General features: G+C 39.4%; 2 protein-coding genes across 3 annotated transcripts in view; one reads left to right on the top strand and one right to left on the bottom strand.

Moving 5' to 3' along the window:
- Window positions 1–2,899, bottom strand: part of SMIM3 (small integral membrane protein 3) — a 42,650-nt gene extending 39,751 nt beyond the window's left edge. The window contains exon 1 of the mRNA XM_069102623.1: window positions 2,772–2,899. The gene's annotated coding sequence lies outside the window, so the exon portion shown is untranslated. The remainder of the gene's footprint in view (window positions 1–2,771) is intronic.
- A 25-nt stretch (window positions 2,900–2,924) lies between these two features.
- Window positions 2,925–22,476, top strand: part of DCTN4 (dynactin subunit 4) — a 38,096-nt gene continuing 18,544 nt past the window's right edge. The window contains exons 1-3 of one of the 2 annotated variants that reach the window (XM_069102620.1): window positions 2,925–3,115; window positions 11,284–11,354; window positions 15,424–15,602. In XM_069102620.1, coding sequence (XP_068958721.1) covers window positions 2,951–3,115; window positions 11,284–11,354; window positions 15,424–15,602 — 415 coding nt within the window. In that variant the 5' untranslated portion in view covers window positions 2,925–2,950. Of the gene's footprint in view, window positions 3,116–11,283; window positions 11,355–15,419; window positions 15,603–22,476 lie in introns of both variants that reach the window. The other variant, XM_069102621.1, reaches the window with a different exon arrangement.

The raw sequence follows: 22,476 nt of genomic DNA, 5'->3' as shown, positions 1-22,476 counted from the left end.
AATACTGTCCACTGGTGAAGGACAGTGCTGTTGTTGCAGGGGTCTGGGAGCCTTTCTGTTGGTTCAGAAGCCCTGAAGAAGGATTTTCTTGTTGTATGTTTACAGAAATCCTGGGAGAGGGCTTTGCTAATATGTTCAGGGGTTCTAGGACTGTTCTACAGACAGAGGATAAATTCATGAAGGGATTGGCAATGTATCTTATGGCCTTGCTAAGCCTTGTCTCCCCAGGAACTAAGATTGCTGAGAACTTGCCTCATGTCAAGATGAAGAAAAGACCTCCATTTGGGTATTAAGTGCTGTGTTTAAACTTGATGTAACTCTGGGGTAGATTCAATTGTGATTCAGGGGTGGGGAACTTTTGACCTTATGTTTGGAAACTAATCTCCATTTGAGAAGAGGGGCTTTGTGGTGGACTTAATTAAGGTATAGCCTAGGGGTGGAGAAGTATTTAGAACAGAGACTTTGTAATTGATTGAATGATTGGAAGGTCCTGGGGTGGGGTAGTCCTTAGAGAGTATTTAATCACATTTAGTAAATGCTGTATTTGGAATGATGTCATGTTTTGATCTTCTCTGTTCTTGGTTGGTCACTGAATAAAATGGAGAGCACCTATGCTGGTATTCTGAACCTTGGGAAGTTGTCTTTCCTTGGCATTACATTACATTACAGTGATTTCCATTTTCTAGGGGACTCCACAGCTGTAGTAACAGGCAGAAAAAGGGCAGCCTGAACTGTTTACTATTGCCTAAAAATGACAAAGGGAAACAAGTTCAGATATCATACCAAATGGGCCTGCATGTCTACAAGTAATGCCTTTTTCCTCAAAGAACTCTCAAAGGCATGTTCAGCCTGGCATATAACTGGTATACTATGAATTAAGAGATGCTGAGAAAGCCCTTCTGTTCCAAATTATCTCCCACCCACTGCTTGCAATTGTCCATTTCATTTGTTGTACTGCCAGAAATCCCACCAATTAGAATCCTAGAGAGTCAGAGCTGGACAGAGACTATGTAACCCAGAATGTCAGAGTTAGGCTGCATGTTACAGCATGGAACATCAGAGCTCAAGGGAACTTCAGAGGTTGTCTGGTCATAGGAGCATAGAATGGAAGATTTAAAACTGGAAGAGAACTTAGAGGCCAGAGTCTAACCCCTTCATTTTACAGATGAGGAAACTGAGATTGGAAGACGTTAAATGACTTGCCTAGGGAGACACAGTTTATAGCAAGGGTCTGTCCAACCCCATAATTTTACAGTGGAAGAAACTAAGGCCCAGAAAGAGGAAGTGACTTGACACAAAAAATTAATGACAGAGTTAGGCCTAGAATCATCCTACTAAAATCAGCATCAGTGGCAAAACCAGGACTAGAACCCAAGTTGCTCTGATTCCTGTGTCAATGATCTCCCCAATGGTCCCTCTGCCTCAGGTCTCTCCCCACTCCAATTCATCCTCCACTCAGCTGCCAGTGATCTTCCTAAAGTGAAAGTCTGACCATAGCCCCTCTCCACCCCAGTCAGTAAACTCCAGCAGCTTCCTATTACCTCTAAGATAAAACATAAAATCCTGCTTGGCATTCAGAGCCCTTAATAATCTGGATCTTTCCTAGCTTTCCACAGATTTTTTACACCTTACATCATGCCCCTTTCCTTGAGCTCCAATGATACTGGCCTCCACCTCGTTCCTCCCACATATCACTCTAAGTATTTTCACTGAGATGGCTCCCTCCTCATCACCGCCCTCCCCCATTCCCTGATTTCCTTCAAATCCCAGCTAAAATCCCACCTTCTAGGAAGCCTTTCCTGATTCCCCTTTAATGCTAGTGCCTTCCCTTGGAAATTATCTCCAATTTATCCAGTCCTATTGATGGGGTACCTGGGGTCTAGGTCAATTTGTGAAACCAGTCTGTGAAATTGTAACTGCAATTTGTATTGTAAAATTGTTATCTGTAAAATTCCTTTCCCCACCTCCGACTCTGCCCCTTCCCCCTATCCGAACTAGGCCTAGGCAACACCTTGGGACTCCTTTGTTCTTACTTAATCCCTCACGTCTCCTCGGTCTGGCCCAAATCTTATCTAAACTGTCTATGCATTGAGGTCCCTTCCCTCAGTCAGCCCAGACAATGGCAGCCTTACCCTTTAAAAGTAAAAGCATGAACCCCTCTCACTGGCAGGTCCCCTAAAGGACGCTTGCCCGCTGTAATGGCGTATTATAAACTTTCTCAACTCTTACTCCAAGAAAGGCTGAGCTGAATTCTTTCCAGACGCCCTGTTGAACCTATCGGGATCCCGTTCCCCCCTCCCCCCCACACACTATCTTGTTTGTGAATAGTTGCTTGCATGTGATCACCCCCATTAGACTGTGAGCTCCTTGAGGGCAGGGCCATCTTCTGCCTTTCTTTGAATCCCCAGCATTTAGCACAATGCTTCGCACATAGTAGGTGCTTTAACTGACATTTAGTCACTACCTTTCCACAGAGGAAGGAAGGGAAGGGAAAATTAGCTCATATAATCAGGTACGCAAGTAGAAGTCTGCGCAATAGGAGAAAGGAGGGGAGACTTTTATCATAGACTCAGAGCACTTATAAAAACCCTTTGAAGAGTTGTGATCTAATGGTGGAATGTCAGGCAAAGACTGCTGGTGGAGGGAAGTCGAACTAGCAGAGCCTTTTCAGGGCACACAACAGGGAGCAGAAGGTAGTACAAGAACTTTCATTACTACGGGCAAGACCCCAGAACCAAGACACTCACTGCCATCACCTTTCCCTAGCTTACCTCCCCAACTGCACATGCACGTTTTCTACATGGCATGCCTCACGCACGACTAAGGTTGCTGGGGTTTCTAAGACTGGGCGCCGAAGAAAAAGAACTTGAGGGTTCCAAGTGACGTAACCACAAAGGGAGGGAGTAGGCGGGGCAGCAGGAAACAGTTGTCCTCTGGTCACGTGACAGGGATGAGCCGCTTTGGCACCTCCCATTCCAAGATGGCGTCGCTGCTGCAATCGGAGCGGGTTCTGTACCTCGTCCAAGGAGAGAAAAAGGTTCGGGCTCCGCTCTCGCAGCTGTACTTCTGCCGCTACTGCAGCGAATTGAGGTCGCTGGAATGTGTCTCACACGAGGTAACCAGGCGCCATTTCTGGGCTTAATCTCTGCTTCCCATAGAGGGCCAAGGGAACTCTTGACAGTTCAAGGCGGGATAATCATTTATCTTCGTTCCTTATTGGCCAACAGTCCTGTCATTTTGAACGGGACGGCTTGGGTGGGGCCGGCTGACCGTGCTGAATTTGTAGCGCCCATTGATTGGCTGAAGCTCTTGGTCTAGCGAGGCTACGGTTGGCTGTGGGTGCTGTGCGTAACCCGGCGCAGCTTGTGGTTGGGTGAAGTGGCTGTCAATTGAAGATAGGGGCTGGGTTCCGGTTTTATGGAGAGGCGTGGTCCTAGAATGAAGGGCTGTGGATGTTGCTTCTCCCCTGAAGCCTGCAAGGGGCTTGTAACTCTTGAGTTCCTACATTTCCCTTCTCTCCTCTGCCGGGATGCCTTCCTCTGAGAAGTCTCTGGGCTCGTCTTGACTTTACTACCCCCGGTCCCACCCCATAAATGCACTCTGCCCCTCATCCCTGGCTTCGATCCAAGGCTGCAGGGCAGGGAGATGAGTCGGGGTGCGTGTGTCAGCTTTCTTTCCTGTGAGGCTGACGTATTCAGGGTACAGTACCGGGTAGGGCAGTTTTCGGGGTGTTAAGGAGCAAAAAGAATACCAGATTACTACATTTAGTTTAATTTAAAAGGTACATCTGAGTTCTAGCTAGGTTCTCAGCACGCAGGAGTTGGAGCGAGTTTGGACGATGAAGGGGTTCAGAAGATGGGCTACGATCCAGTCTGATCCAACACGCTTTGATCTATCTCCTGCTAGGTGCAAGTCACCGTGCTAGGCAGGATACAGAGGCAAAATTAAAAATTAATACCTGTCCTCAAGCAGTATTTGGGAAGGCTTGATGGAGGAGGTAGGATTTTCATTTAACAAACATTTATTAAGTAACTACAATATGCAGGATCCTGCTAGGTGCTGGAAACCACACACACACTCTCACACTCGCTCTCCCTCTCTCCTTTCACTCACGGAGCTTCCATTCTTTTGCACGTTTACAACTTGTAAAATAGTAAGTAAATACAAAGCATATGCAAAATAATTTAGAGGGAGAAATGGTGCTAATACTGGAGGGGGTAGACCAGGATTAGCAAAGGCCCTCTGTCCTCAGATGTGCTTTAGAGGAAATTGGTGATTTTTCAAGGTGGAGGTGAGTAGAGTGTATATTCTAAACTTGAGGAATTACAGGCATAAAGACACAGAGTCAAGAGATAGAATTTTGTGTACATGGGTCAGTTTGACTGGAAGGGAGATTTCAAGAAGAGGAATAATGTGCATTAAGACAGGAAGGTAGATGGAAGCTAGGATGTGAGGAACTTTAAATTTTAAGCTGAGATTTTGTTTTTCATAGATGAAATGGGGAGACATTGAAGATTTTTGAGCAAAGAGTAACATCTTTGTTTAGGAATTTTATTTTGTCAGCAATGGAGAATAAATTAGAGATAAGAGAGACTGGGAAGGTAGAGACATCCATGAGGAGGGTGTTGCAATAGTTCATTAGAGAAATAATAGGGCCTGAACTAGTATTGAGGATGAGAAAGATTTGAATGGATGGACTGAAGAAAGCTATTTGCCATTTAAGAGGAAGTGACAGAATGTACCCAAATAACTGGCACCCACCATAGAAACCTAGAACTCAGTATTTTATCCCCTGGCTTTCAAAAAATGAGAAGAAGGTGGATTTTGCAAAGCATAGTATTTAATAAATGCTCTTCATTAATTCATTCATTTAATGAACTTGATATTAGTTAATGATACCATTCTGGAATGGATTTTTAAATGGACCATTTGTGATACGTAGAAAATGAACTAGTGTACTCTAGGAGTCATCATGGATTTACTAAATCCAAATTGAGCCTCATTGCATCTGGAGGATTGTCAGTTTTCCTTCTTCCAAGGTTGCCAATGATTTTTGAGTTTCTGATGCTGTTAACCACCCTCTCCTCTTTGATCCTTTCTCCTGCCTTGTCCTCTGTGACACAGCCTTCATCTAGTTCTCCTACTTGCTTGAATGCTACTTCTTGGCTTCCTTAACTAGATCATCGACATCCTGCTCCCTAACTGAGACCCTCTAAAGGCTTTGCCCTCTGCTCCCATCTCTCTCTATACTTCTAGTAACCCTATTGCCTCCTGTGTATTCAAGTTTTATCACTGTACAAATGACTCTCAGATCCCTCTTCCTAACCTCTTTATTTCTGCTGAGAGTTCCACCATCCTTCTAGTCACATTGGATTCACAACCCTTGAGGTCATCCTTGATTCTTGTCTTTCCCTTATTTTCCATATCTGTTCAGTTTCCAAATTTAATCAATTCTAGTTAAAATCAACAAGCATTTATTAAATGCCTATTAGGTGCCAAACTCTGAGGATACAAATAACACACACACACACAGTCGCTGCTATCAAGAAGTCCACGGTCTAATAGGAGAGGCAGTATGTAAACAACTATGATATATACAGGATAAATTGGAGATAATAACAGAAGGTACTACCGTTAAGGAAGATTAAAAAAGCCTTGTTGAAGGTGAGATTTTAAGTGGGACCTAAAGGAAGCCAATTCTACCACCAAAACATCCCTTGCATTCATCTCCTTTCCACTCAGCCTGCCAGATGCCTAGTTCAGGCCCTCATCATCTCTCATCTCTCCTGTTACAGTAGGCTAATCATTGGTTTCTCAGCTTTTAACCCTTCATCTCACCAGTACATTTTATACACAGATAACAATCTTCCTAAAATATGAACATGACCATGTCATTCTTCTGCTGAAGAATCTTAAGCAGCTCCCTGTTGCTGCTAAAGTAAAACAAAAACTCCCTTGCTTATCATTTCAAACCCAGCACAGTCTGGCCCCATCCTGCTTTTCCATACTTAGTTCATGTTACGCTCTGCCTCACAATTTTCATTCTAACCACACTGGTGTACTTACACTTCCCAAAACTTGGCATCTCATCTTCTGCCTCTTAACTTTTGGGTAGGTTGTCTCCCAAACCTGAAATGGACTCCCTACTCACCTCCAGCTCCTAGTATCACTCACTTTAATCAAGGCTTAGCTCAGGTATCATCTACTCTTAGCTTTCCTGACAACCCCCCACCCCAAAATTGTTACTGTTCTAAGAGTATTTTATAATTTTTATATTTTTTATTTTTTATATTTATTTGTCTGTCCCATCCCACCACCTCTAGCTCTGGGTGAAATGTAAGCTCCTTGAGGGCAAGAACTATATTTTTTTCCTTTTGCTTTGTCTTCTTAACTCCAATACCTAGTACCATGCTCGGGTACTTTGCTCCTGTATTTGACTTATGAAGCCTTCCAAAACTTGATCACTTCCTACCATTCCAATCATCTTTAACCTTAACCTACACCTCCCCACCCCCCTTTACTCTCCAGTTCAGTGACACTGACCATCTTGCTGTTCCTTGCACACAGCACTCCATCTTCCAACTCTTAGTAATCCAAAGCATTTTCACTAGCTGTCCTTTCCTTTAATTCTCTCCTTCATCCTTTTTACCTCCTAACTTTACCCAGCTTCCTTCACATGTCCCCTTAACTCCCACCTTCTAAAAGAAGTCTTTCCCAGCCCCCTTTACTTCTAGCGCCATTTCCCTGCTGATTATTTCCAGCTTATCCTGTCTGCATCCTGCGGACACATAACAGTCCCCATGTGGTCTCCCTCATCAGACTGTGAATTCCTTGAATGTGGAGACTTTTGCCTTTCTTCGTATGTCTTAGCCCAGAGTTTATCAGAGATGGAGAACTTAGGGCCTCGAGGCCACATGTGCCCTTCTGGGTCCTCGGGTGCAGTATTTCAGCTGAGTCCAAGTTTTACAGAACAAATCTTTTTAAGGGGATTTGTTGTGAAGCTCGTATTCAGTCAGAGGGCCTAGAGGGCCACATGTGGACTCAAGGCTGCAGATCACCACATCACCCCCGGTTTAGACTGATTAGATAAATTCTAGGTAACTGGAGTTGTTTGAGGTACCTAGAAGTAAAGTGACCTGCATAGAGTCTTTCAGTTAGTGCTAGAAGCCACATTTGAATCAAGATATTCCTGAGTCCAAGTGAGGCCCCTGATCCACTTACGGTAACACTTCAACTTTCACATTGTAAGTGCTTATGAAATTGAAATTGAATTCACTTTTGGCCATGATATTTTAGGAGGAATTTGACAAGTTAGAGATTATGTTCAGAGAAGGGCAAGCAGGGTGGTAATAAGATTCAGACATATACCATACAAGGAAAGATGAAACAGGATATTTAGCCTGAGGAAAAGAAAATTTAATAAGAAACATGGTACTGTATTAAAATATTTGAGGTGCTGTCATATCAAAGAAAGATTGTATTTATCCTTCTTGGTCCCAGAGGGCAGAATTAGGACCAATGGGTGAAAAATCACAGGAATAAAAATTTTGTCTGACCATTAAGGAAAGCTTTCTAATGGGTAAGGCTATTTTTTTTAATGGACTAGACTACTTTGTCAAATAGTAAGTTCCCTGTACCTAGAGATATTCAAGTAAAAGCCAAACCCTCTACTTGTCATAAATGTTATGGTAGGAAGATTACTATATTAGGTAGGAAGGTGAACCAAATGAACTCTCGGGTCTTTCTAGCTAAAGTTGATTATTGCTTCTGGAAATGCTGAGGTTTTCAGGCTAATAGGGATGGCTAGAAATTGATAAGCCTAGTCCAAAAAGGATATTGTGACTAGAGGAATTAGATAAATAAGGAGACAGTGAGTGACAAAATATGGCATTAAGGTGGCTTATAGGATCTATTTCCCTATAATAGTATGGTTGGTGAGCTTTCTTTATTGATAGAATACTTTCCACATAGGTTCCCAGCACACAGTTATTGAATTGAATCATGGAATAAGTATCTATTAAATAAATAAGTTATGTGCCTATATAGGTGGTATGATGTATGAATATGTGCACATTACCAGATGCCTAACACTTCTAGTGTATTCTGCATAATGGTAATATTTGTATTAATCTCCTTCCTAACCTCCAAGAGGATGGGGGACCCATCTCTTTCTATGTCCACCTCCTCCCCACAGAGTCCATAATAGGCCCATATACTTGGTAAGCGTTTAATAAATTTATGATTGAAGTGTTCTCTAATGACTTTCAGTCCATGTCGGGGAGCAGCCTGTCGGAGGTAAGAGTCTAACTCCAGTATTCTCTTAGTTCAAGTTCAACATTCCGATGATAATGAGGCATTTTCAAATCATTGAACTTATAACCCAAAGAGCTTTACTGTGCTCTAACAAAGCAAGGATATGCAACAAGGACACCGTGGTACTTAAGCTTCTCCAGATGTTGACTACCACACTCCTCCACCTCACTCTGGGCACACAGTCCACTGAGTTCAAAGGGGCTAAGACTGGGACTTCTTATGTCCTTATTTGACCAGAAGGCTGCATTTGACTTGAGCCAATCATGCAGGCCAGATATGTAGAGAGAACAGCATTATTTTTTTTTAAGTTTTATAGAAACTTTATGTAGAAAGAGAAATAATCCATAGAATATAGTGTATTAAAAGAACATCTATTTCCTCCAATATTCTGAGATCAAGGTCAGTCTCCTGTCCTATTTCCACTTTCTTTCCTCATTTTATTAGGTATTCATAATATTCATTTTATTTTAACTTTATGTATTCATTAAAAAGTGGCTTGGCAAAAAATATCAGAAAAAACAAATGGACACGTTCACTGAATTTTTTTTCTTTGATATTCAATTCAATCCAGCAAACATGGAGTAACTACTGTGTGGTCAGCATTGGACAAGGTAATAAAAAGAGCCAAATGAAACAGCCCTCGCTGTAAAGGAGCAGCATTGTCTTTTAGATGAAACCTCCCTGTGGTGGGAAGAAGGAAACTCAGGGAAATGCCAGGCTTGTCACAGGTCTCTCTAAAGTGGACGCAGAAGCTCTTTGAGGACCATTAAAGTTTTTTGCTAAGTATTCAGAGGCACATTTGAGTTTCATATCAGGAAAAACTTGTTAACAATTAGAACTATCCCCAAATGCCTGGACTGCCTTGGGAGCAAATTTCCCCGCATTGGAGCTCTTCAGGCAGAGGGTATATGACTGACCACTTGTCAGTTACCTTGTAGAGAAGAGGACTCTTGTTCAGGGCCGATTTGGTGGCCTCTGAATTCTTTTCCCTGAGATTAACTGTAAGAGCTCACGTTTTTTATGTGCTTTATCTTTCCAAGCCACTCTCTGAATTACCTCCTTAGATGCTCACAGCCATTCTGTGAAGTAGGTGCTATTGTTATTCTTATTTTGTGGATGAGGAAACTGTGGGTTCCAGAGGTCAAATGACCCCTCGTCAGGCATGCTGTAATGGGGATTCTTTTTCAGATATGGGTTGGATTAGACAGGCAATGAGGTCCCTTCCAACTCTGAAATTCTGTGGTCTTGGTGTTTACTTATATAGAGTAAGTGCATAAGATGAAGAGCCTTAGAATGACTATTAGAACAAATGTATGCCAAACTGTCACACTGCCTGCAAGTGCAATAGAAATTCACAAGAGCAGAGGTCACTCCATTAGTAAACATTTGTTAAGTACCTACTAATGTCCCCAGCACTTTGGTAAGCACTGAGGAGGATGCAAAGAAAGTCAAAAGACAGTCCCTGCCCTTGAGGAGCTCCCAATCGAATCCGTGGGGGAGACACCTTAAAACTATGTACAAACAGCCCACATATAGGGGAGGCAAAGGAGATGATTTACAGAGGGAAGGCACTGGAATTAAGAGGGCTTTGGAAAGGCTTCCTGTACACATACAGGTATATGCAAAACATAAGTAAAAAAAGTTCAGGGTGATTGGGGAAGGAAGGAGAAAAGTTCTCACGGAGGAGGTCGCTTTTAAGCTGAGCTTTGAAGGAGGACAGGGATTCTAAGGCAGAGGAAAGGAGGGAGGCCATTCTAGGCATGGGAACAATCAGTGCAAAACCACAGAGACTGGAGGAGGAAATGGCATGTGTGAGGAATAAAAAGTTCAGTTTGGCTGGATTGTAGAGTACATGAAGGGAGAAATTATCTAAGAAGACTGGAAAGATAGGTTGGAACTAGATTTTGAAGGACCTTCAATGCCAAAAGAGGAGTTTGTATTTTATCTTAGAGGTGATGGGGAGCCATTGGAGTTTATTGAGCAAGGAAATAAAATTGTCAGATCTGTGCTTTAGAAATATCCCTTTGGAGAAAATAGAATAAATGGGGGGTGGGATAGGATGGAAGGAAATATAGTTAGTCTTTCACAATGTGACTACTAAGGAGATGTTTTGCATAACTACACATGTATAACCTTAATTGAATTGCTTGTCTTCCCAGTGGGGATGGGTGAGGAGGGAAAAAAGGCAGAGAATCTAGAACTCAAAGTTTTAAAAACAAATGTTAAAAAATTGTTGTTACATGCAATTGGGAAATAAGATATACAGGCAATGGGGTATAGAAATCCATCTTGCCCTACAAGAAAGTAAGGGGGAAAGGGAATGGATAGGCAGAATATATGACAGGGCAGATTGGGGGAAGGAATAATTGGTATGCTTGCCATCTTGGGGTAGGGGCAGGGGAGAGGTGGGGAGAAAATTTGGAACTCAAAATCTTGTGGAAATGAATGTTGAAAACCAAAAATAAATAAATTCTGGGGGAAAAAAATACCCCTTTGGCAGCTATGTGGAGGATAAATCGGAGGACAGATTGTTGTTGTTAGGATGCTATCACAGTAGTCCAGATGAGCAAGGTGGAGATAATGACCATGTGAGTGAAGAGAAGGGAATGGATATAAGATTGTCTGTGTTTATGTATTTTTCCCCTCTGCAGTAGATTGTATGAGATCTGGTGAGGGTAGGGACTGCCATATTTATATTGTGCTATGTCTTTCCCCAGCACCTAGCACAGTGCATTTTTATATGGTAGGTATTAAGTAAATATTTATTGAATACCATTTCTTGAAAATCAAACCTTGGAAACAAAATTTTTGAGTCTCTGACCTGGTAGCCTCACTCTATTCATGACACCCTTAATATCTTGCTGAAGAAGAATATATTAATTGCTCTTTTGGCATACATAAATGCCTGTAAATGCTATAAAATGTGGTTTTTTGCCTCTGTTAATATTAAGTTTTGCTGGTTTGCTTTAGGTGGACTCACATTATTGTCCCAGTTGCCTGGAGAACATGCCGTCAGCTGAAGCCAAGCTTAAAAAAAACAGGTAAAAACTGTGATTTTTTATCTTATTCAGTCATTCTCATTGATGATAAAGAAACACTAACTCACTTATACTCTTGCACCTTCTGTTCCTCTCCCCCTTCCTTATCATCAGCTGCCAGCTCATCAGGCCATGACTGGGCTTCTTTGGGTGCCAGAAACTATCAGAAACATACTTTGTTCTTATTCGTTCAAGTTCAGCTTTTGCTGTCCAGATAACATGAAAAGAAAGTTCATGACACCAGAAAAAACTGTTCAGTTCAGATGGCAGTAATTACCCAAAGGGAATATTTCTAGTCCAGCTCTAACTTGGACTCTACTCTAGAGCAGGAGGGACAGAGTTTGGGGTGGGGACTCCTTTACACCAGGGTTGCTCTTTGCCCCATATTTGGACTAGGAAGTACCTCGATTAGATATGCTCAGCTTCTTTGATCATTCCTATAGAATCCTTTGAAACATTTCTCTAGCCCATTTATATGATCTTGTTTTCAGACAAGTTGGTCTCAATCTGTTGGAAACCAGTGTCCTGCACTAACATACTGGTTCTGACTCATGCTCCTCTTCAGCAGCTCCACCTTGAATATGCCAGAAGAAGGGGAATGGATCTTATTTGTAGACCCTCATGGAATCAGAAGTCTTTTGGGGTTCTTTCAGTGTGTTCTGAAACCAGTGTGAAGTAGCTGTCAACGTAAATATTTTTATGAGACAGCGTTTTAAGTTCTAACAGGTCTATAGTACTGTCCTTGAAGGCATATAAATCCACAAGAACTAAAGAATTTGAAATTCATTTTCAGTTCATGTCTTGATTTTTTTTTTAGTTCATAATGAAAAAAAAAATTTTCATTGTAGAGTAGGGATGTGAAATATATAACTTTGCATCTGTGAATATTTAGGTTCCTTTATAGTAGCAACTAGAGATTATGATATGAGCCAGGTAAGCATTCATAACAATCACTTATGATTCAAGTATTATCTCAGGATCACAGTGAACATTTTTAGTAATATTATTAAAAGAAAAGCTAGGCATTGTTGTCTTTCCTGGAAATAGTTTAACTTTATTCTTCTCACGCTTTCTTTTTTTTTTGGAGGGCAATTAGGGTTAAGTAACTTGCCCAAGGTCACATGGCTAGGTGTGTGTGTGTGTGTGTGTGTGTGTGTGTGTGTGTGTGTGTGTGTGTGTGTGAAGTGTCTGAGGCTGGATCCGAACTCAGGTCCTCCCGACTCCAGGGCTGACACTCTACTCACTGCACCACCTAGCCACCCCTCTTCTCTCACTTTCATCCATTGCATCAGAATTATGGTTGATTACAGAAACAATACTGGACTGCTACTACTTTATTTGTCCTGATGATTGAGACCTTAGATTCCATGAATGTACACTATTAGATAAATTTTTTTTTGCTTTTTTTTTTTTGAGGGGGGAGGGTAGGGCAATTGGGGTTAAGTTACTTGCCCAAGGTCACACGGCTAGTTTTTGTGTTGTGTCTGAGTCCGGATTTGCACTCAGGTCCTCCTGACTCCAGCACCGGTGCTCTTTTCACTGCGCCACCTAATTGCCCCTAGATAAAATTAACAACATGTTTTGTTAATCCAGTGATGGCAATAAATATCATATAAACTAAAACACTAAAATTAGTTAATTCTTATTTAACTTACTGAATTTTAGAGTTGGGATAGATCTTAAAAGATTTCCTAGTCCAAGTTTTTAGATGAACAATTCAAAGCTTTCTGTAGTCATATGAAAAAATGCTTCAAATCACCAAGAAATGCAAATTAAAACAACTCTGAAATACCACCTCTCATACCTATCAAATTAGCTAATATGACAGAAAAATAAAATAATAAATGTTGGAGGAGATGGGGGAAAATTGTGACCTGATCCAGCCATTCTGGTGAGCAATTTGGAACTCTGCACAAAGGGTAAGACTGTGCATACCCTTTGGTCCAGCAGCACAACTACCAGGTCTTAATTCCAAAGAGATAAAAAATAAAGGGGTTAAGGGCCTATTTGTACAAAAATATTTATAGCAGCTCTTTTTGTGGTGGCAAAGAATTGTAAATTGAGGGGGTACCCATCAATTGGGGAATGACTGAACAATGTGTGGTATATGATTGTGATGGAACACTACTGTGCTGTAAGAAATGATGAGCAGGCAGATTTCAGAAAAATCTGGAAAGACTTACCTGAATTAATGTAAAGTGAAGTGAACAGAACCAGGAGAGTATTGTCCATAGTAACAGCAAACTGTGTGATGATCAGTTGTGAATGATCTATCTCTTCTCAGCAATACAATGATCTAAGACAATTCCAAAGGACTTATGATGAAAAATACTATCCATGAGGCGGCTATGTGGCACAATGAATAGAGCACCAGCCCTGGAGTCAGGAGGACCTGAGTTAAAATCTGGCCTCAGACACTTAACGCTTACTAGCCATGTGACCTTGGGCAAGTCACTAAACTCCAATTGCCCTGCCTTCCCCCCTCCAAAAAGCAAAAAAAAAAAAAATGCTATCCATTCCCAGAAGAAGTACTAATAGAGTCCGAATGTAGATCTAAGCATACTATCTGACCTTCATGGGAGATTGCCCATAGTCCAGCGTGGCTGAGCATGGAGTGTGTGGTAGTGGGTAGTATGAGGTGCAGCTGGAAAGACGAGGTCGTGTAAGATTATGGAAGGCTCTTGATATTTCCCTAACTACAGATGTTCTCCAGGCTGTACTAGGCAGCCTTTTCTTTCTACACTTGCTTGGTGATTTCATCAACTTTCAAGGGTTTGATTCTCACCTGTATGCAGATGACTCAATAAATCTATGTATCTAGCCCCAGTTTCTCTCCAGAGCTTCAGTCTTGAATCATCTGCTTTACTTAGACATTGCGAACTAGATATCCTAGCGATATGTCCAAAACAACCTATTATTTTTCCCTGCAAACCCAGCAAACTTTACTATTTGTGTCAAAGGCACCACCATTCTTTACATCTTAAAGGTTTGTAATGTTAGTGTTATCATCAGCTGCTCTTTCTATCTAATTGGTTGTCAGATCTTACCATTTCTACCTCCACATCATCTCTCACATCTGATACCTTTTGTCTACTCATTGCCACCACCTTAGTGTAGGCCCTCATCACCTCTCACTTAAACTGTTGAAATGACTTTCTAATTGGTCCCACTGCCTTAAGTCTTTCTCTACTGTGATCTGTCTTACTCACAGCTGACAGTGATTTTCCTTAAACGCAGATCTAACATATATCATTCCCCTCCTCAGTTAAATCCAATGGTTCCCTGTTGCCTCTAAGATAAAATATAAATTCCTCTGTTTAACTTTTAAAACCCTTCACATTCTGGCCCCAACCTGTCTTTCTATCCTTATTATATTTTATTCTCCTTCCTGTATTACAGTCTAACCAAACTGGCCTTTTCTCTGTTCTTCATACATGGTACTTCATGTCCCACCTCAAAGATTTTACATGGTCTCTCCCCCATGTCTGGAATACACTCCCTTCTCATATCCATTTTATAAAATCCCTCATTTCTTTCAAAATGTAACTTCTACAGGATGACTCTCCTTCCTACCCCCCCCCCCCGTCCCCAATTGCTAGTGACCTCTGTCCTTAATTACCTTGTATTTATTTTATATGTACTAATATATATGCACATTATCTTCTTCCATTACAGTGTAAATCTTTGAGAGTAAGGATTGTTTCATTTTTTTGTATTTATATCCCAAGGCCTAGTATCATATGTGAGACCCAGTTGGTACTCGATAAATTTTTTATTAATTCCTCCACAGTACCATTTTATAATGTTTTGTTTCTTCTTTGGTACAGTGAACATACAATTCTTTTTCTAGCAAAATTTCTCAGAATTCTCAGGTTATTTTTTTAACCTCCTTTCTCACTCTTCCAGTGTGAAATCCCTTTTAACCTCTATGAAAATGTAGGATGATGAGTAAATCTGTAGCACTCCTAAATCTGATTAGTTTGATGCTAAGTTGAAAAGGGAAGGGGACAGCCAGAAAAATATTTTTGTAAAGGCGAACTCCAGTCACTTTGTTGTATTCTTTCTCTTACAGATGTGCTAACTGTTTTGACTGTCCTGGCTGTATGCATACTCTTTCTACTCGGGCTACAAGTGTTCCCACACAGCTTCCCGATGATCCAGCCAAGACCACCATGAAGAAAGCCTATTACCTGGCCTGTGGATTTTGTCGTTGGACATCTAGAGATGTAGGCATGGCCGACAAGTCTGTTGGTGAGCAAGGTTTAGTTTGTTATGAAATGTCAAGAGACATGTATATAAAGCTTTCTTTGTCCAAAGAATAATGCCTTATTGGAAATAGCTTTCTAAACAGAAAGTACAGTGAATTTTGTCATTGACATTGTCTTAAGTATATTCATGGTAAGGTTTAGAACCACAAATGTGCAGCCTAAGACCAAATAGTTACTACTTAATTTTCAGAAGTGTTAAGGAAACGTAATGAATTTGGTCCCATCAGTATATATGCTAATATACAACAGGAGCTTAATATATGTTGACTAACCTAGTTGAAATTAATATTGACTTAGGTAATGTTGTCATTCAGTCATTTTTCAATCATGTCTGACTCTTCATGACACCACTTGGAATTTTCTTGGCAAAGACACTAGAGTGGTTTGCCTTTACTTTCTCCAGCTCATTTTATAGATGAGGAAACCAAAGCTAACGGGGTTAAGTGACTTGCCCAGGGTCACACAGCTAGGAAGTGTCTAAGGTCAGTTTTGAACTCAAGAAGCTGAGTCTTCTTGACTCTAGACCTGGCTCTCTATCTACTGCACTGCTTAGTGACCCAGCATAGGCAAAGGCTTCTACAAATTCTAAAACAATTGAGTATATATAGATTAGAATTTCTTTTTTTTTTTGTCTTTATTAATTTGTCTACTTTTAGTTTACAAGATTCGTTGTATTAGAATTTCTTTAAGCCTGGCCCAGTGTCTAAGATAGATTTAATATTTGATTCCTTTGTATGGTGCAGGGGGCATGTTTAACAAGCCACTCTTCTATATGTACTTCTCATAATCTACATAAATAGATTTAAGTTGTAAACTCTAACTTTAATATTAAAATTTTTCAGAATAGAGATAGGCTGAATTTTTTCTAGACTCTGTTCCATATCTTGATTAGCCCTCATTTAACTACAGGGTACTAAATTGTTACCCAGTACAGTTGAAGCAAATTATTAAATTATTATTTCATGCAAGCAGCATGCCTATACTACCTCCTCTAAGATCACTTATTCCTATTCTAATCATCCCAGTTCCTCTTCCATTTCCTTCTGTACCTTTTGTTCTCATCTACAAAGAGACTTCCCATCCCAAAGAGAATTTTAAATAAACAAGGAAGAGGACTTATATGTACAAAAATATTTACAGCAGCTCTTTTTGTGGTGACAAAGAATTGGAAATTGAGGGGATGCCCATCATTTGGGGAATGGCTGAACAAGTTGGGGTATATTATTATGATGGAATCTTACCATGCTATAAGAAATGCTAAGCTGGATGGTTTCAGAGAAACCTCGGAAGGCCTGTATACACTGATGCAAAGTGAAGTGAGCAGAACCAAGAGAACACTTTACACAGTAACAGCAGCATTATAAAGATGATCAACTGTGAAAGACTTAGCTACTCTGATTAATACAATGATCTAAGAGAATCTTAAAGGACTCGTGATGAAAAATACTTTCTAACTTCAGAGAGAGAACTAATGAACTCAGTGCAAATTGAAGTGTATTTCACTTTATTTTTTTTTACTTTTCTTTTTTTTGTCTTGCTTTTTTGGTGACATGGCTAATAAGGAAATGTATAATTGATTTATTGCTTACCTTTCCCATGACTGGGGGAGGGGCTAGAGGGAAGGGAAGAATTTGGAACCCCAACAATTTTTAAGTATTAAAAAAATAATAATTAATTTTTAGAAATTTAAAAAAGATCAATTTGACCTAATGATCCACACAGGGAAAACTTAGATTAAGAATACCTGTTGTCCAGACTCTGATATGCATTTGAATAGACATTTCCGAGATCTTGTCTATCGGTAGATGTTCCATGGACAAACAAATCAAATGTTTAGCTGACAGTATCTTGTAATCAAAGTTAAATAGGAGGAAGAAAGCCAACTAGATTGCCTCTAGGATAGTGTGGAGTATTTTAATGACCATAAGGGTTTTGTTTTTTTTTTTCTCAGAAACAAAGTCTTTTCCTTGTTTTTTAAAAATCTTTGATATGGCGGAAAGTCAAGGAATGAATGCCCTGATCTCTATAAACAGTTAAAGATGCAGGTAACCAAATGCACCAGAATGGCACAGGCTTGGCAGGAAGAGGCACAACTTATTACCCACAAACCATGGGAAGAATCGCTGAGGATGATGACTTTAGATCCCATCCAATTTGGAGTGTGCTCCTGTGATGCAAGAGAGGTGTGACTAGAAAAGGAGGTGACCCAGTCTTGTAGCAACATTGATGGGTGACTAACAGATATCCTGTGTGTTTGTCCTTGCAAAATCAAGAGATCTGGAGGAAGACCCTTACAATGTCAGGTGGATACCACCATGGAAGACTATGGAAAAGCAATTGTATCATTAAAGGGAATACTCACATCAGTGATATTCTATTAAGATTAAGATGCTGAAGCTTCTTTTAAAAAAGTAGCTTGGCCATTAAAAGAAACAAATAAAAATACAAAACAAGGTTATACAAATCTTTAACTTTTAACAAGGCATAGCCAAATAGATTAACAAATGACTGACAAGCAAAGATAATATTCCAGTTCAGTTCCTCCTTCAAGGTCTACATGCTACTTTGGACCTGGTTTCTTTCCTCCTTCCCATCCTTCTCTTCCTTCCTCCTTCCATCACTTTTTCTCCTCCTTCCTCCCTACCTCACTCCCCTCCTTACCTTCCTTTTTTATTTTCTCCCTCCCTTCTTCCTACCCCTCCCTCCCTCTTTCTCCCTTCCTTTCTCTCCTCATTCCTTCCTCTCTCCCTTCTCTTCTTTCCTTTCCTTTTCTCCTTCCTTTCTTTCTTCCATTCATTATAATTGTAAATAGTGTGTATGCAATTCTGGTTCTGCTGATTTTGTTTTGCATCTCTTTGTAAAGGTGTTTCCATATTGCCTTGTATACTTCATATTTTTCTGGTTTATAAGGCAACATAATTCATTACATTAACAGGTCTTGATTTAGTTAGCCATTTTCCAGTTGTTAGACATACAGTAGGCTTTCTTGTTTTTTGCTCCCATAAATAAGGCATCTATGAGTATTTTTCTTTATGCAAGTCTTTTTCTATAAGGGTATTTCTCTATCAGTTTCTTTTGATTCTTGGTGATGGTATACAGAAATGCAAATGATTTATCTACCACTTAAATTCCTTTTCATGATGTTTTTGGAGTAGAAATCTAGCCATAAAATTTTGTGACTCATAATGTATTTACACATTGCTTTCTAAAATCTTTCCATCAGCCTGCAGACCCACCATCAGTATAGTGAAGTGTCTTTCCTCATCCACACCAACATTGGATTATATATGTTTTGGGTTTGTTTGTTTTTTGCCATTCTGATTGATGGAAAGTGGCATCTTATATTTATCTTGATTTACATTTCTCTTATTTGAGCACCATTTTTTCACATGACATTTGATGGTTTCTATTTCTTCCTTTTGTAAACTAAACTGTTTCTGTCCTTTGAACATTAATAATTACTCTTTTAGATATGTATTTGAGATGCCAGGTTTTTATTTCATTAATTATTACACATCTTTTTCTCAATCTTTTTCTTTTAGTTTTTTTTTTTGTTGTTGTTTTGATTTTGCTTTTTGGAGGGCAATTGGAGTTAAGTGACTTGCCCAAAATCACACGACTAGTAAGTGTGTCAAGTGTCTAAGGCTGGATTTGAATTCAGGTCCTCCTGACTCCAGGGCCGGTGCTCTATTCATTGTGCCACCTAGCCGCCCCCCCCCCTTTTTTTTTTTAATTTTAAAGATACTATTTTTGGATGTACAAAATCTTAATTTTTGTAATCAAGCCCATTGATTTGTGTCTCAAATAATTTATTCATTTGATTCAAATAATACTCTTTCTGTGGTTGAAAACCTGATTCCTTTTTATTTCATATATTTAAAATAATTTCTTTATATTTAAATAGACAATCCGATTAGGCTCTATTGTCTTGTGTATTTGTGCTTCTAAATCTTTTTTTTATTGCCATATAACTATCCAGTTTCACTAACAGTTATTATGAAATGAAAGATTCTATTCCCGTGGGTTTTTTTTACGAAACACTAATCTTTTATTTATTAATTTCTATTTCTTAGTTCTCTATTCTTTTCCATTGATAATATTTCCTTATTCTTTTTCCAGGATCAGATAGTTATAATTATTTTGTAATGCATTTTTATATTTGGTAGCAATAGTCTCCATTTGCTTGTTTTCTTTTTCATAACTCTTCTTCATTTTCTTATTCATTATCCATTTCAGTTTTCTTTTGAATTTATCTAATTCTATAAAAATAACCTATTGGTGTTTTGATTGATATTACATTGAATATATGTTAACTATTTAAAGTATTTGCATTTTTAATATATTTGTTTATCTTTCATGAAGAGAAGCTATCCCTCCATTTGTTAGATTCTTCCATGATTTCTGTCAAAATAATTTTGAAGCTGCCTTTTTATAGGTGTCTTGTATGTATTGATAAGTTAATTCCCAAATATTTGATACATTTTGTTATCATACATAATATTCCTCTATCAGTTTCTCTTAATTCTTGGTGGTGACATATAGAAATGCAGGGTTTTTTTTGTTTCTATGGGGTTATCTTATATCACACCACCGTAGAAAATATATCTATTAATGATTCTTGCACTTATCAATGAACTCTCCCAGAATTGACCAGTAAGAACTAGCTGGCATGCCTTTGGAAAATTGCAGAAATTTTTCATGACCTCTCCTCTCCCTTCCTCCTTCCAAGCTTTTTTCTCTTGAAAGAGAGGGACAGCGGTTCAGTCTCCAAAGGATTAAAGTATCTAATTAGCTCCCAGATATGAGCAGATTATAGCACGTTACAAACAAGGAATTACATAAAGAAAAGTGTAAAGATTATTAAAAAATTATTGTACACAATATTAGGAAGGGGTAGGGACAGTCAATTCAAAAATAAAGCCAGTAATATCCAGATGTTAATGAGAAATTAGTATAATTCAGGTAAAAAGGGAAGGCTTATTAAGAATTAAATTATTTGTAGGTGGTGAAAGTGTGGGTTTATCTTCTTAAGATGTATTTGATCTAAACAGCTCCTTTTCATCTCCTGAATTTACATATAAAGGGGTTGGAGCTGGGTAGTTGCCTGAAGCAGACTCCAAGAACATATAAGGCTCCTTCCCAGCCGCTAGTGCTTCAGCTCTTGGCAGTGAAGAACGCTGAGGTAGAAGAGGCTCACTTCGGCTGGAGACCCAATATATTGGAAACCTAACGGAGAGATGTTGAAAGCCACAACTAACAGTCCAATTACAGCCCAGAAAACATGGGGCATTGGAACTCGCCATCCAGAGGCTCCTCATCTGATGATCCCAAGGACGTGAAATCGTAGGCACTGCTGTTGTCGTGGCTGATTGTCTGTAACCCTGTGACCAGAAGTTTGGGTGATTGAATCCAGGGCCCACTCTAGGCTCGCTGCCACTGGCAAAAAATTTCCCAGATGCCATATGTCTTCTCCTTTATCAAGACCAATAAAGACTAAAGCTGAAGTTTAAAAAAAAGAGAGAGAGAGAGAGAAATTATAAAAGAAAGAAATGTACAATCAAAAGACAAAGGTGGACTGATCACATAGGTCTATGTGGGGTAGCTGGTGGTTCAGTGGATAGAATGCTGGGTCTGAAATGAGGAAGACTCCAGTTCAAATGTGACCTTTTGCATTTACTAGCTGTGTGATCCTGGGAAGTCTGCTGCCTACCTCAGTTTCTTCTTCTGTAAAATGGTGATTATAAGAGCCCTACCTCATAGGGTTGTTGTGAGGATCAAGTGAGACAGTATTTGTGAAGTACTTAGCACAGTGCCTGGCACATAGTCAACAACATAGAAACATTAGCTGTCTTCGTTGAGAGCCAGTGATGACTGATTTGTTCCACTGATGTTTATACAATGTCAGGAGATCCCGAATAAGATGCCCAGTCTGGCAGGCATGGGTGGGTGGTGGTCTCTACTTTTAGAGTTATGCCCAGATAGAAGCGATCACCTATCTGTTGGAGTGCTGGACTAATGAAACAGTACAGTCTCCAAAAAAGAGACTGTTTTCAGCAAATGCTGTTTCTCTGCTCTTTTATCTTCTCTATTTTTCTCTTTTTTAAAAAAAAAACTGTGGTTATTTTTGGTATGGATAAGAAACAAAATTCAGTATTCCTTCCAAACTCTGATATCTTACTGCTCTCTGAAGTTAGTCCATACAGTTAAGATTTATATGGATGAGCAAAAGGCAATATGGAGGGATGACAAACGTATCTAAAGTTTCTCTTACCTTCTGGCACCTTGCTTCCTTGGACATAGCACCTTGACAAGGATAATTCACTTGGAGCAGCTCTTAAGGATGAAGATTAATTTTATTTTGCCTTTATGGTTCTTATATCTTGAGAAGCTCTGAAACAACTATACTTCAATTAAAATAAAATTAAATTAAAATTCAGCTTGTCAAGAAACAGACCCATTGAATTTGTAGTGTATAATAGAAGAAAAAAAAAGCTTTAAGTAATAAAATGATGCCTCTCAAAGTGTTGGATTTTTTTTAAAGAGCTATAAAGCAAAGCAAACAGAATTTCTAATAACATGCCCAGAATATGAATATGTGTATGTATGTAAATATTTTTAAAAGTAAGAAAACTTTAGTGCACAATTTAAAAATATCAGAATAGTATGGAGAGTAAATGTTACTCATTATACTACATGTATAGGCGTATGTATAATATACTTATCAAAATACATCATTATTTTGATTTGATTGCTGGTATTGAAATTAATTTAATTTGCAGTTAAAATTAAATAAGGTTGTTGTGATTTTTTTTTAAATAGAAGCCAGGAGAAACAATTGGGTAAAATACTTGGATTTT

Source organism: Petaurus breviceps, unplaced genomic scaffold, assembly GCF_028583685.1.
Source record: "Petaurus breviceps papuanus isolate PSGF00001 unplaced genomic scaffold, PetGlider_PUasm1.0 551, whole genome shotgun sequence".
Classification (NCBI taxonomy): domain Eukaryota; kingdom Metazoa; phylum Chordata; class Mammalia; order Diprotodontia; family Petauridae; genus Petaurus; species Petaurus breviceps.
Note: the sequence above shows the minus strand (reverse complement) of the source record. Positions and strands in the feature narration are given on the sequence as shown.